Genomic DNA, 16,335 nt, shown 5'->3' with positions numbered 1-16,335 from the left:
TAGCTATTGTACGTGTTATTTAAAATTGCATACCTATGTCATGTCAACATGTATATGATCACCTCTTAGTCCCGTGTAATTAATTACTGAGAGGAAATTCAGCAAGGAAGGAAAAATTGTATTCCATATTATACCTTGCATTTTTATTGATGTAAATATGTTTTCTTTCTCAGCTGGTTTAGTTAAAGTTTTTGTTGCATTTTGGTTTGCTTGGGTTTTTTTTACTTGTTCATTTGTTTGTTTTTAATTTAATTGTTTCTTGTATTGGATATTCAAGACTTGCAGAACCTAATACGACTTTTTAAAGACTCCAGAGGTGCACGTAGTGCCCATATGACTCAAACGTACTGTAAATGCTCTTTGAGCTCCATTTGTGGAAAATTTAACTTCTTGGTCTGGGAAGATCTCAGCTGAGCTGTGTCAGAACTCTTTATTCCAGAAAAGGAGGACATGACTGTATAGTTTTATTGTTGTTAGATGCCAGAAAATTTCAGTCTTTCCAATAGGACCCAGATGTGTTTTTTCCCAGATTTGTTGAGGAAATAGAGTGCTTGCTTGTTGTTACCACCTGACTTTATGTGGAAAATGAATAGCTAATGGTTATGAATGTTTTAAAGGTAAAACAGTGCTATGATTCAGATTCTCATTCAGTGTCTTAATATTTACTATAGAAAAAGACAACTAAAAGACGTTTGTGTATCCTCAACATTTACTGCCGTTGCATTCTATGCATTGTTTATGCCATGATTCTCATTGATGCCTACAAAAAATTAAATCCTTTCCTAATGGCAAAAGTCTAATAATATTCAGGGCACTCAAATTTCAGTTGTAATTTGCTCTTTGTTTTAACAACATGCTTTTCTCATAGCTCCTCCTTTATTATAATGTATTGCTTCTGCATTCCTCTACCGCTAGCCACTTTGCATTTTTTACCCATTCTTGGATAGGCAGACATGTGTTTTCTGTGGTACATGCAGTCTGTCTTCAAAATACGTTTTTTTTAAAAGATCTATATTGTATTCCAGTTTTGTTATTTTCTTGTTTCATCTCCCCGTGCCAAGTATCAGTGATTTATGTCAATGCTTTTCTTTCTTCTATGTTTCATTATTATCCTACTTTAAATATTTTACTTATCTCCCCACTAAACTTTTTGCTTTCTGTCCTCTTTGCTCCTTTCAAAGAGTTTAGTGAAAGGTGCTTGTGGCGTTGGGTTTTGGGGTGTTTTTAGACAATACACTGGTTTTGCCTTTGAGGGTTTGGGTTTGCTTGTCTTCATCTTCATTTTTGTCTCTCTTTTTTACTTCTTACCTTTCATTTTTGTTTTTTGCTCTTCTCATCGTGTTACTCTTTCGATATTTTTTTCCAATCTTTCCAGTCTTGTCTTTCCTTTTGCCAAGATGTTACCTCCTACATTCAGAAACTCCCTTGTTCTGTGTCTATCATTTACCATTGCTCCTTTCAATTCTTCTTTTTCTCTGGATGTGTTAACTTACCAGAGGATGCTTCTTTGCAGAGCTTACCCTAAAATATTCAGCATGAGGTGCTGATGAAATCTTGCATGTATAAAAAAAAAAATCATCCCTCTTGATTTTCACATGTTCTGTGATATTTTCTGTTTCAGCTTTGTAGGGTTTTTTTTGTATGTTGTCGCATCTCTGATTGTTTTGCTACACATTACTTGCACTTAAATTTAATTTGCTTCTTGCCTTAAATTTAACTGCCTTCATTCTTTCCTAGATTTCCTGGCTTATGTAAGTCAATATTTTTCCCAAGTTGTTTTCCACAGCCTGCCCAGTTGTTTCAAGAGACACATGAGTTTTACATTGGCATCTTACAGGTTTATTGGGATGCAGTCTTATTGATATCATTGTCAGTTAATTCTACTTAATAGAGGGTTTATTTGTATTGCTGTCATGAGGCTTTTTTTATTATGAAAAATTTCTTCATGTTAATCATACTGTGTTTATTAACCTTCACTCCAGTTATAATCTACAGGGATTCCTAAGTATTTTTTTTTTTTTAAAGCAAAGAAAAATTCAAGTTTTTAGAATAAGGCTCATTGGATGGTGTCATGTCTTAACCTCAGCTGGTAACTAAGCACCATGGAGCCACTCGCTCACTCCTCCCCCACTAGTGGGTTAGGGAGGAGAAACTGAAATAAAAAGTAAAATAATGGGTTGAGATAAGAATGGTTTAATGACTAATATAAAATAAAATACTATAATAATAGTTGTAATGAAAGTTAATATAGCAGAAATAGAAATAAAATCGAAGAAAAGACAAATGATGCAAATGCAATTGCTCACCACTCCCTGACCGATGCCCAGCTGGTCCCCGAGCAGCGATTCACCCCTCAGGGCCATTTCCCCCCAGTTTATGTACTGGACATCATGTCCTACGATACGAAATATCCCGTTGGCTACTTGGGGTCAGTTGTGCTGGCCATGCCCCGCTTCTTGTGCACCTGCTCGCTGGCAGAGCATGGGAAACCGAAAAGTCCTTGACTTAGGATAAGCACTGCTCAGCTACAACTAAACCATCAGTGTTGTCAACATTATTCTCACACTAAATCCAAAACACAGCACTGTACCAGCTACTAGGGAGAAAATGAACTCTGTTCCAGCTGAAACCAGGACAGATGGAATAGGAGAGGGAGGAAATAAATTCCATTCCGCATTCCATCCTCGTGCTCAGAAGGCATATTACCTTAAATGATAATTCATTTTTAAAAAAATGGTACTCTTACATGTCTTGTACGTTTCTTTACGCTTCAGCATTTATTCAGTCTATTACTTCAAAATTTTTATAATGATCCCCCTAATGGTCCATTGGAAATATGCCACCATTAATGTATTCCCCCTCTAAGTATTCATTTTTGAACCAGACTGGTAGGGCTATCAGAATAGTATCAGTTCTTACAAAGCTATGAACCAGACTAAACTGAAAACAGTAAGTAAGGTTTGAGTCATAAAGTACAAATAAGGAGTAATCCTTTTTTCCTATTGAAAATGCAGAGTTTAAATGCTTGCTTTTGTCAAGTGTAACGATTGAGTTCTGTGTTCAGTACCAGCCATATCAAGCATGTGGTAATAAACTTCTTTTATGGGGTTACTGTTAGGTTTATTTGTATTTCTGCAGAGTATCAACTAAGAAGAGGCTCCCTTCTATGAAATATAAGAAAGTGTCTTTCTCTTTGGAAATAAAGGCTAAATTAGTCAGACGAAGAAAAGAAGGTAAAGAAAGTGGCAAAACCGCTTCTGTGGTTCTGTGAAGCAAGACCCCTTTTCATGGGAATAATGTAGTGAAAAGATTTTACTCAATGGGAAGAGGGGCCTCAGACTTCTGAAACTGACTGATGTGTGGTGGGAGTTTGAAACATGTACAGTTCAGGACTTGCCCTTAGAAATTTATCTGTGGGATTTTCACTTTCAAATTTTAACAGTTAGTTTACTTTCCCAGACAATTCTACAAATGTGCAGTGTAATTGCAGTATTTTAATATTCCTGCTACAGAAGTGTAGTGTCTAGACAGCACCATATGTATTTCAGTCAGGCACGGAAGTATTACTGTCCCATTTTTATTTCTTTGGCAACTGGCATACTCCTGCTGTGCAAATTCACAGAGCACTGGTTTTAATAGAAAAGCAAAATACTACATTGCAGTAAAGATGTGAACTGATTATAAATAAAATTCTCTACTATTGCTTTCTCTGTTTCAATTGCTGTTAATTTGCTAGTGTCTCTTTAGCTCTCTGAAACTTTTATCAATAAATGAGATGGCAAAGCATAATTATAATTCAGTTATGCTAAATATTTGTTTTGAAGCTTGACCACTGGAATGCAAAGCTGTATGTTTTCACCTGCCTCCAAAAATATTTCTGCAATAAAATACTTGTTTCTGTCTCAGTGAAGCCAGAAACTGAAACTGGAAACTGAAGAGTAAATGACAGGAATAAACGATGCCTTGTCAAGGCCTGAAAAAGGCTAATGAAACCTTGCAGCTGCCAAGTCTGACTGGAACCAGTGGCCTGTGAATTGCAATGTTCAAGTGAAAAAGTCAAAGATAATCCAGATGTTCCCAAGCAGAACACTTTGCAATACTTTTTCATCCATTTTCTTCCTGTCTCTATGAACTAAAAAATTATATAATTGAGATTGGTTTTAATACATTTTCTGAAGGTTGTTATTTGACCTTCAAAATAATTTAATGTGCTTAGCACGTTATTTCTACCCATACTCATTACTTTAAAGGTGACTTTTAATTTATCAGATATATACCGTTTTGAAACACAAGATTGTTCGTGTGAAGGAGATTTCTTAGAAGGTTTCTTTTGACAGCCTCTTTATATTCTTCTTGAAGCGTTTTTCTTTTGGCAATGCATAAAGTGAATCTTGAAAATCAAAAGGAGATTCGTGCATAATTCTGGAACTGACTACCCTTTACCATTTATTTTTGCTCATTATTATGCTGGTTGATGAAATATTCTAACCTGGAGACTTGTGAATAAATCTTGATTTAAATGTGTTTTAAAGAGGTAGATGATATTCTGTTAATTTGTGGATTTGTATTTGTTTTTCAGTTGAGCAAATCTACTGAGTCACTATTTGGTGGCAGCAAAATAAATAAATACATAAAATTGCAGGCAAAAGTGGCCAAATGTGAGAAAGGTTTATGTAACTGTGCTGAGCCTTGAGCCCTAAGAAGCTGAAGATTGTGTGAGGACCTACTGCCTTTTTCAGCTGTCTTATATGCTGTGGTTTGGTACATACAGTCTCAACATACGGTTCATGTCTTGTAGGCTGAATACGCATGGGAATGCCACACTTACATCTGGTTAAGAAGACTTAAGGGAGGTTGGTGCCCGGTATGGTCAAGGCTTGCACAATTCTGGCTGTTTTGAGGAAAGGACGTTCCATTGCCTTTGGAGCCCTCTAGATCAACTCAGCAGGCAGACAGTTGCTTTCGACCTGGAGCCGTTTTGCCCAGATCCGATGCTTCTAGCATTGCTTCCAGTTTTCTTGTAGCTCCTGTATTTTTTTGATCTTCTGGCCTCCTAAGACAATGTGCTGCTGTAGTTCCCAACCATGAAGGCTTCTTGCAGTAGGAGTCAGATGGATGACAGCTTTTCACTGACCTAAGAAGCAACTTCAAAGGCCTGTCACTGTACACACGGAGGCTTTTGTGCTGATTCTCCACTCCTGTAAGCATCTAAACTCTCCGGTTTCTATCTTAGCATTACAGGGCTGAGTATAGTACCCTGCTTCCTGCCGAGTGAACTTTGGTGAAATATGTTACTGTAATTCAGTCAAACTTGAGTAGCCTTTAGTAGGAGGCAGATGAATGTGGGAGAATGTTTAGGATCTGCGTTTTTCATCCGGATCAATGGAAACCTCTTCTTGGTTTGAACTGGCCACAAACTGAGTGCAATAGGAAATCCTCTAATCCTTTTAAAGAATTGCCTGGTTATTTTTGGAGAGTTACCCGGATGCTCTGGAGTAGCAGGTCTTTTAAACTTGTATGAGAATTTATCAGGTATTAATTAATGCCAATTATTCATGTATTTTAGCAGAAACAATTAATTTTACGTAACCTTATGTGGGAGAATCGCATGGTTGACTTTGTGCTTTTTCTATGTCTCTTTCACTTTTTAAAAACGTGCATGAGTAGTTTAATTTCATGTAAAAACTGTCTATGTATAAACCTAAGCAAATGTCAACAGAACTGTTGTCTCTTCAGTCTGCTAGAAAAACAATTCATAACACGCATGTACGGGGCTCTGCTTGGCAGAGCCTGTTCATGGTGACAGGTGTTGGATGTTCATCTGCTAATTTCTCATTACAAACAATGTGGTATGCTGATGGTGCAATTTGGTCACTGGAGGCCTTGTCTTGACTTCTTTTTATAAAGTGTATGACTGTTTAATGAAGTAGTTTAAGAAATAGTAGTTGCAGTTTCCATTTTTTAAAATCTGTCACGGAAATATTATAAAGTGAAAATATTTACTTTCTCATTCCCAGCAAATATCTATTCTCAGAGGTCTGTAATTAGGCTTACAGCTTAGCATAAAGGATGAGTGGTGCTCGCTGAGGTACATCATTGGCCTTATTGTGGTAAAATGACTGATTTTGTTTTACCAGCTGTGACTGTGAAAGCAGGCTGAATCACAGGGAACACATAAAGCTCGACAGATTAAAGTATTTCCAGCACATAACTCTGTGTGTGTAATTCAGAATTCAGCAGCAGTTCTTGCTTGATAAGCTTGCTAATGTCTTCACATTCTAAGGAACCTTGTGCTCCTGCATGAGGTGTCATGTACAGACTCAATCCTGTAGTCCTCACTGAAGCAAAACTCCCAGTGAAGAATAGCATCGATGTGACCATGGGAAGCACTGACCACAAGGGAAGAAAAGCTTGTCACAAGAGCAATGCGTCTGCCTAAGGAAATAGAGCATGTAGTTCGTGACTAATTATGAATTATAGGAAGAACTGAAGGAAGAAAGAGACCAAGTTGTGAAATAAGTGGTTGATTACTCATCTTGCATCATTACTCATCTTGTCCTCAAAAGAGGACATTTTTAAAAGGCAAGCCCAATTATACCCACTTCTTGCAATAGTGTTCATATCTACTTCTCGTATTTTTCATCACTTCCCATAGAAAACAAGACTATATTGTCCTTCAGCTTCTTATGTATGTGACAAGGATGATTGAAATGTTGTACTCGGGACGTTCTAATTTTATATGAAAAAAGTAGGGTAAGTTATGTCAGCAAGTGAACAAGAGGTAGCTTTTCAGTTTTGCTGTGAATGTGTTCTGAGTGCTGCAGAAACAGCCAGATGTTGGTGAAATGCAGTGATGCTGGCTGATGCGAAGTATGTAAAAGCCATGGAATTCCATGTCTTGGATTTGATATAGTCTGGAATCACAAATGGCCCTAGTTTGTTTTTTGAGCTGGAATGGTGAGGCAAGTGTTGCTTCTTTGTTGTTTAGCATCTGAAAATATATGAGTTGTTTTACCTTTTCTCTTTAAGGTGATACAAATTACAGATATCTTGAAATAATTAATTTCAAACTGCAGAAGACTTAGTGTGCTCACAAAAGAGCCTAAAGTGCTTACCCTTGCATATCTGACTTTTAGTGTTACCCTAGAACTTGAGTTCAAGTCCTTACTGCAGAAATCCACCTCTGAGGATGCCATGGAAGCAGCGGTGTTTTCTGCTGTAACCGTGAAACAGATTGTGATGTCTTAGGCGAAGTGAAGGTAGGAAGCTGACTCTGTTGTGCCCCTTTGTGGAAATTACTTATGGACATGATGCCAGAAAAGGGTGAACTGATTTTGTACTTTGTAGTTAAGTGATGTCATTCATCAAGGGGAACTAATGTACTTTACAGATGCTAATGAATTAAGGTTCTGATCATGTTTATCAGCTCAGTTTATCAAAATACAAAATCAATAGGTGGGGGTACCTGAAGTATTAGTTTAGTGTCTTAAGTACAGAGGACCTCTAGTTCTATATTTTTACTACAAAAGCCCTAACAACAACATAGTATCTTCTGTCAACAAATACAAGTATCAAGCGCAAGAAAACATCTGCAGATCTACGGATTCCTTGGTTGTGTTGATTTGGTACACAGTATGCTCAGCCACCTCTAAGAGAGTAGCTGTCAGTGAGAGCTTAGTAGCTTAGTAATTTGTTGGACAAAACGTGCTCAGTGTGGTTAAAACCGTGACTTTCTCCATTAATCATTAACCTGCAAATGACTAAATGTATTTCCTGAATGACATCTGTTCTGCTGGTCTGTTCTGCCATGATGAAATCCCACCTGTTTCCATCATAAAAAATGAAACTAATATAAGTATCTCTGTGTCTTTTTTTCAAAATGTTCCTTGTGAGATTATTAGTAGAGCCTCCGAGTTCTATGCTTTTTGTAAGCACCATTGTTACTACTGTGGAAAGTCTTCAAGAACAGCGTGAACATAAAAGGCAAAACTACATGTTTCATTAATAGTAACTGAGCTTCTGAGAAAGCAAATATTCAGGAGACAATACTAGTATAATTCTAAAAATAAATACACTGTACTTCACAGTATGATAAAAGCGAGTCATATCAGAAACCAAATTGTCAGAGAGAGTGCCATTCCTGCAAAATAAAGACTAAATGCATATACTAACTCCAGCTGACTGTCCCTTAAAGCTGTTTGCAGAATACATGCGAGTAGGATATGTGGACTGATAACCATTTTCATTATAGAAAAAGAGGATTTTTAAAGTTTGCCTACCATTCATCCAGGATTTTTTTTTCTGCGAGTATCTCTAGAAATACTTTTATATAGGTTTTTTTAATGCTTGTAAAAAGTCAGATTCTGTGATAAGCGTGAGCCTGTTAAATGGAAGAAAACCCTGAAACATTACTGAAAATTATTGAAAATAAGCAGTCACATTTTTTTCTTAATAATAAATTTGAGAAGTGATGCACATCCCAAACATTCTGGATTTCTTCACTTCGTGAAGAAAATTGGGTTCCCTAAGTCTTCTGTAACAAAAGAGAAAAGTAATTACATATCTCAGAAAACATGTCAGCCTGCAATGAAATTAGATGACCGGATTTGTTCTGAATAGATACAGATGAGCAAAAATGGTCCATCTATTACAAAGCCATGCTGTAAATTTTTTTAAAACTATTTTGTTTGGATTTTTGAAGGTAATTGTAATGGAACTACTATTTGAATGAATATGCATGAAAAATTCAAGACTACTAAGCAGATCAACGCTAATTTATGTTGTTTGTGCTGTTTGCCTTCTTGTTTTGTGAGATGTTTCCAAGCGATGTCATGCTGTGGAATGTGGCCCTGGTATAAATGAAGTGATTCTTGATACAATCCAGAATGTTAGTGAATGTTTCTTATGTAGGATAAGTCTTATTGTGATTTTTTTTTTTTTAGACCAGTTCAGTGATATGTGACCCTTTGCATTGAGCCCTAAAAATACAGCAAAACACAAATCATTAAGGTTTGATAAAACACAAGTTTAATCTTAAAATGTTAAATAGATTTCCCTACTTATAAAATCTTAAGTTGCAGAAGAAAACTCTGAATATAGTATAGTAGATGTGACTATATAATATAGTAGATGTGAGTTGTGACCATTTTCTTCTATAGGTTGGTCCATGTAAATTTGAGCCACCTAAATTTACCCCTCTTAATATATAGGCCTCGCTCTGTATATTTATGTAATTTAACAGTAACAATCAGAAAGGAAAGTAATTACGTACCAACTAATGTGGAATCCACCAGAGTTTGAGGTTATTATTCTTATGGAATGTTCTTACTATGTAATTTAAAAATGTGTCTGCTAAATGTCGCTTTAAAAAGAAAATCTATTTTTAGCAGTTTTAGAGTTTAGAGTGTCAGCCAGACTGAATATAGATTGAAATCCAGATCAAAAATCCTACAAATTGTTGGCAGTTCGATAGTTCTGATGAAGATACCCATACGTTAAAAGTTTTTGGTCGGAGCCAGCATTCTTGGGTAAAGGGCTAAATGCCATGATGGCTAGGTTAATGTCACAGTTTCAGTTGATCCTTCCTGAGTCAGGCTGAATTGAAGGGGAAATGTTGGAGGCACACTGTGAGCTATACTGCCTACTGACTTCAAAGGTATTGACTTGAAAGGAGAAGGACATGAAAAGAGAACTGTCAGGGAGTAACGAGCAGCAAGAAAAACCCAACAGGCATCTGAAGGGGACACATAGACAATTTGAGCATGACTTTCTCGATGGTAATTTCCCCCTAGTGGAACTAGTATCATCTTTGTTGACTGTGGGATAATTCTAGTAAACATTAAAGTTTTAAACCCTATAACTGTGTATTTTTTATTTTTTTTTTTTCAGAAATCCTCCTCCTACTTTGCTACATCCTGAAAAATGGTGCAGAGGATTCAACCATTTCATTTCACAGTGAGTTTTATTTTCTTTTAATAACAGATCATTCAGCAAGGCCTGTGTATATCTATTTGAAAACAGAGTTCGTTTACGGAGCTGTTGCTTTTGCAGATTTTTAACTTCAGTTTTCTCTTCATAGATTCTAGACTATGCTTCATTTTTTGAAAGCTGTGCTGCACTGTTTGATCTTCCCATGTAATTTTCTTCACAGCTTCTCTGAACTCCTTAGTTGATTTGCTTCTTGACTTTGATGGAACTGGGATGGGTTTATAAATATACCTAATTTCCTCAATAGTTTTGCAGTGAAATTTTGTGTCAAGGAGAAAAAAGAATTAGTGAAAATGACTGTTAGTCAATTTAAAAAAAGAATTTGAAAGACAAAAAAAACCAACTTGCCTTTTCCCATTAATATTCAGTAGGTTCTATGCCAAATTGAGCACCAATTTTACCAAGAACGTAAGGTGTTAGATGGTACCAACTTTCTCGCTGAGGTTGTCACTGAACTGAAATATCCAGAAATATCATTTAAAAATGAAGCTAAGGAAACACAAAATAGTTGTTGCTAATGTTATATGCAAAACCCTTACAGCAACTTTTATGAGTAATTGTTAGGGTTCTTCAGGATTTCATTGGGATCTATTAAAGCCTAAACTGTGTAACATGGGGAATAATGTTATCAAACCTTTGGGAACTTTACACCAATCAGATAACCAAGTACTTTGAACACTGCTCCTCAGATTTGACTTTTCATGATAGATTTGAAAATACGCACATCTGCATTTCGAATCTGTTCTATTCCTTAATGTATCCAGTTACTTGTGGAGTGTACAACATCCCCTCCTAATATTTTTTTCAATCAGTTGTGTAGTAGTCTCTTCCCGTTTTGGGAGAAGTTAGAAAAAGTAATGCAAATTTTATTAATAATCCATGAAAAATATTTACTGTGCTGATCCTTTATTGGGTAGGAATGTGAGGTAACGGTCGGTCTACAGAGGAAGGCCGTTACTGTCATTGCTGCGGTGGAGCCCAGAATCTCTTCCAGCGTAGGCAGTGGAAGTACGTTACTCTAGAGCAGGTTGACCCAAGGTCTGTTTCTTTGTACTGTCCTTGTTTACACAGCAGTGCACATTGTGGTCTATGACAACATCAGTGTTTAGTTACAGAAGTAATTGAAGTGGTGGATGAATTCCATTCTATTATAGAGCAAATACTGATTTTACAGTATTTGTGGACTGTAGCCTATATTCTGGGAAACTAGCACTGGTGGGTCATAGTCCTCTTGTGCTCTAGAGAGTCAGGGCACCTGGTAAATAAGGTTACATTCCTTTCTCGAAAACACTGTGCATTAAACTTCAACATTGTTATACAGTTTTCTTCTGTCCTGATACCCTTTCTTAGAAGTCTCTGCTGAGCTTGAGAACAATACAAAAAACTAAAGTTTAGCATTTCTTAACATTTTTTCAGTCTTGTGGTTTAGCATGCACTGTTCATAAAAGAAGTCAGATGTTAGTGCTTTATGGCTATGTGTGGTTTTAATCTTGTCCTTTGGAGTTTTGATACCCTGAAATGGTGTATTTTCAATCATACTGATTTTTAACTACTTTTGCTTAAATACTTCCTCTCACCAGCAACATCTGCAGGTTCTAGAATCTTGCTTTTAATTTTTATAGTAATATGCACAGTGAAGTAAGGAGATATGCTTCTATGCAGTCTCTGAACATGGAGAAATGCAACAATTGTAATAAATATACTGGTTTTATAGCTACCTTTAAGAGAACACTGAAATGGAATTCTCTATGGCATTGCTTCATTCTCTGGCATATGTTAGTACACTTGTTATGATGCAGAGGTTACAAGATGTTTTTATGGAGGCTTGGATTTACATTAGTGGATTTTCTAGAAAAAAAACAAATAATGAAATATTGGATCATACAACTGCAAACCTTTAAGCCGTTACTGATAATTGGCTCATTGATACGTGTTAGTTATGCATTTGTTGCTGCCCATTTTGTGACAGCCTAGTTATGATAAATTAAAAGCAGTGATTGTATAAATTCCGTACTGCCTTTTATCTATATGTTAGGACCTTGCCTGGTGTTTCTGTCACCCTTGTGATGACCCATTAGCTTTCGAATAATTTCGTTATCTACCTCCTTCCTGATGGCTGACATCATTTGCATAACAAGCTTATCTGGTTCAAGATGCAGGCCAGACCTATGTACTGACAAAAACCAAGCACATGATTTTGGCTAAGCATACTTTTGATTTCAGTTTATACAATAATTTCATTTATGCCAAGATTGCCAAACCTAGTTGTTGTAGCTTTTTCTTCACCTCACGTTCCCCTCCTATTGAAATGCCACTGTCTTGAAAGGCATTTTTTGTATAAGTGTTCTCTCACGTATTACACTGATTTACAACATGCCTGAGTGGAAATTTCAATGTACTTTTGTAGGTAACTCTTTAAATGGTTAAAATAGTAATCATGTATTTCAGAAGTGAAGTCCGTGTTTTTAACTATAGCGATATGCCCCAAGAGATATGGTTTTGCAGCAGCATTTTCAAGTCAGGTGTATTATTTACAAAATCTGAATGGAGAGAGGATCAAGATAATTCTTAGCTTGGTGAATTTATGTTGTTGACCTTGACTTGAGATGAAGACTGTAATGCTTTGTCCTTATAAGGATTTTTACAAAGAGACAGCTAATCTGCGTTAGATATTTTGTTTTGAAAAAATAAAGACGAGACACAATTTCAGCCATGTTATCTCTGGCAGCAGCCTAATTGTGTATTTGGTATCTACTGAGATACACACAGCACATGCACACTTTTAAAAGGTCAATAAAATTCTATGCATGACTGTCCTACTGTAATTGTCCATAAAGGACTTGGCTGCTCCATTCATAATGTGAGAAAGAATTAATTACCTACATATTAACAGCGTTTACCATTCCTATAAGGCCATGTAAACAATCAGGTTTTGGAAGGTTGGCTCCTAAAAGTAATATATGTTTTGCTAAGTGTATTTCTGTGTTGAAATAAAACATCAGTTTTGAAGAGTTCAATCTGTTAATTGCCCATGAATGTTTAGGAGGCTTTTTTTTTGATAGCTACGACATAGGTGACGTTGCTCTCTTAAGATAATGAGTTGTGTCTACCACCATTTTAGACGCAGGGTGCTTCAGAATTTGTTCGTAAAATAATACAGTCTTTATGTAAAAATGAATAAAAAAATATGTGTTCACTAAAACTATCTCATATGATGCAAGTAATTTTCTTGTAAGTTTAAAACTTGACTGATCTCTAGGGGTAGATAAAAGAATTAGTATGTTCTTGGAGCAGAAGGATACAATAACCTTTGTTTACATTACATCACAAAATGGTAATTTTAATTAAAATGAGCAATGGTATCTCAAGGGACAGACATTCTCCTTTTAAATTTATCTAACCAATGATTAACTATTATGGTTCTTTGAATTAATTAGTTATTCTTGAGCTGGAGGGAATTAAAGAATTAAGAAGTTCAGGAAGTACTAAAGTAAAAATGTGAAGTTACAGGATTTGTAGTCACATTTGTCATCAGTATGTAACTAATTTTAGCACTAACATTGCAAATACAGTACAAATATAGTTTTTAGTCTTGATAAACTCTCTTTTGTACTCAATTTAAACACAGCCTCACAAGCTGATGAGTCTACATTCAGAGTTACTCTATTAATAGGTCATGTATTGGTTTTAAAGTGCTCTGTTGCTATTACCATTTGTTGGAAGGAAGGCCTTTTGGAATAGCTAGTGTTTGCCATCTCTGCTTTGCTTGAAAGAAGATGTAAAGGCAGGATGTTACCGCCTCTTACTACATAGTTTTCACTTCCATAATATTTGGTAAAAGTAGAGACTGTGCATGACAGAAGACTGAGGACAGTGAGACAGAAGTGACAGGTGCGAATACTGAGATGCAGGAAAGAAAACAAGGAAGGAAAGGAAGGAAGGTTGCAAGGATGAAGAGAAGTGAAATATATCTATGCTGATCTTGTAGTTTGTTTTTAGGGGTGAAGTTATGCCTTCCAGTTAAATTATTATACTTCTCAAAGAAAGGATGTGTTCCAAGTTTGTTTGGAATGCATTTTTTATGGTATGAAAGGCAGAAGTACAGGAATAGGAAAGCAGTAAAAACTGGAGTTGCAAAAAGTATAAAACAAATGATAATACACCATTTTTGCCTGAAAATAATACCTTTGCATTGGACTGATGAAGCAACAGTAGAATAGTGATGCCTTATTCCAGTCACTCGATTTTTAAGTCATCAGTACTTGCAGAATAGACAGGAGTTCAGTTCCTTTTTTAACAGCTGAAGAAACTGAGACAAAGGGCGTCTTGCTCAAAGTCACTTGATAATTCACAGCAGAGCTGGGAGTGAAGCAGCCCAGCACGCTTTTAGATTAAGGGAAGCCTCAGGAAGCAGAGATGTGCCTGCTGTCCTCCCATGGGCGGTGGGCACACGGTACTGGGAACAATGTTGTTACTGCCCGTGGGCTTCAAGCTAGTAGAACTAACCTGAGCACGTCTGCCCAGGTGTCTGTGAATTAGTTCAGATGAAGATGTCATAGTGTGGCTGGATTTGGGGACTCAGCAGAGGGCATGAGGCAGCCACCTTAATGGTGTGTGAGTGAGAAACTTTTCCCAGCTGCACTGCGATCACAGCGTAGTGGATCTGCAGTTGTCTCTTTGGTGACTGTTGTTTTTTACCAGAAAAATAGGAAAGAATGCACTAAACACTAAAGGAGAGAAAAATGTCTCTGTCCTTAGCTGCCTTTCCAGCTATGACATAAGATGTAAAAGAAAGAAACTGTCAGTATCAGACTATGGTTTCCTTAACTCCTACCTTCTATATGCCTCAACAGCCTCAAATCAGCTGCATGGTGTAGTGTCAAAGGGGAATGGATATTGGCACGAATGCAAAACATACCGTTTCTAATAAAAAGCTTCTACTGCGAAAGCTTCCAAAGACTGTTTGTGTTCCTGGCTCTTCAAGGACAGGACAAAGAAGCAGAGCAGAAACATTGCTGCTAAAAGGCTCGAAACAGCCCAATTTCATCATACAATAAATAAATTTATTTGATGTTTTTGAGATGCTCCCTAGAATAGTTCTGACTGAATTTCTGTTGTCTCTGGTAAAATTCTAAGGGTTTCAACATAAGTAAATTTAATCTGCCCCATTCTGAGAGCTGCAAGAGATGCCACTCCATAGGATTTCCAGTGTTTGTTCTCTGAACCATGTGTGTAAGCCAGAATAAATTGTTGTGTCAACTCAGCCCAAAGGAGGCTGTGAAATCTGTTGTAGTTTTTGAAGCGTTAGAAGGTGTAAAGCTGTTTACTAGGCCTAATTTTACAATTTCAATGTGAGTGAACCTTTGTGAAGTTTCAGATGTGTACTCTAAATTACACTGTGGTGCTTGATGTTAAAAATTAAACTGAAGGAAGGTTTGTTAAGAAAACAGGTGCTGGTGACATTTCAGTGTTAGAGCAATTCTCTCGTAGTTCAGGAAGATTGGTAGTTTACAGCATTTGCTACCAAAAGGCAGATCAATAATGATATAAATGTGTTCTGACCATTAGAATTTATATTATGCATGTGATGATTGAGTACTTTGTCATAAATTTGGTCTTATCCTGGTATCTGATTGTAGCAGAAAGAACAGTAAAATCCGTGTTATTTATCATGGGATGCTGGTTCAAGACAGGAGGCCTGTTTAACCGATATACATACGCTTAGTGCTCAGCGTTTTCTTTTTCCAAGGGAGCAACTATATATAGTTCTGAAGATAAGGTTATTTGTATCCTGTATGTCCTGTTGAATTAGGACTGGAAACAGAAATGCCATTGGCAAAGCTGTCACAATTTTTTAGTTCATTTTTTGCAAATGAGTGACCTGCAGCACTGGGGGATGGGCAGGCCTGGGAAGGAGGCTTCAGGGAAGCAGGCACAGCCTTGCATCACTAACAAACTTAATTCCTGAAATGTCTTTGTCTTTTCCACTTCTCTGCTGCATGTGACTGACCAGTTTCTGCCACAGGTGTGTGTGGTACACAGGTAAGAGGGACAGTTAGAGTGACGTGTCGGAACAGAGCGTTTTATCAGTCTCGGAGATTGTTGGTTTTCCTTCCTTGGCTGACAAGTTTCTGACCAAATGTAGCTGGCCTGGGTGTCTTGCCTTGTCAGTGTCTGTCCTGCCGTTTCCCTAAGCAGGGGGGTCAGCCCAGGTGAGGTCATGCTCTTGATTTCATTAGTATTATCACTGTGAAACAACTTCTGATAGAAGTAGCCGGGAAGGTATGGAGAATAAAAAAAAATCTCAGAACCTAGAGATTTCCTTCTCACTCTGGGAAATCGCTGTTC

General features: G+C 36.9%; 1 protein-coding gene across 1 annotated transcript in view; it reads left to right on the top strand.

Annotated features, from left to right (window-relative positions):
- The window catches only part of MYO3B (myosin IIIB), an 88,610-nt gene that overhangs the window by 42,264 nt on the left and 30,011 nt on the right, over window positions 1-16,335 (top strand). Inside the window, exon 8 of the mRNA XM_009877614.1 lies at window positions 9,889-9,954. Within this exon, the coding sequence (XP_009875916.1) occupies window positions 9,889-9,954 (66 nt within the window). The remainder of the gene's footprint in view (window positions 1-9,888; window positions 9,955-16,335) is intronic.

Source organism: Apaloderma vittatum, unplaced genomic scaffold (genome assembly GCF_000703405.1).
Source record: "Apaloderma vittatum isolate BGI_N311 unplaced genomic scaffold, ASM70340v1 scaffold10701, whole genome shotgun sequence".
Lineage (NCBI taxonomy): Eukaryota > Metazoa > Chordata > Aves > Trogoniformes > Trogonidae > Apaloderma > Apaloderma vittatum.
This window is presented reverse-complemented; position numbering and strand designations above follow the sequence as displayed.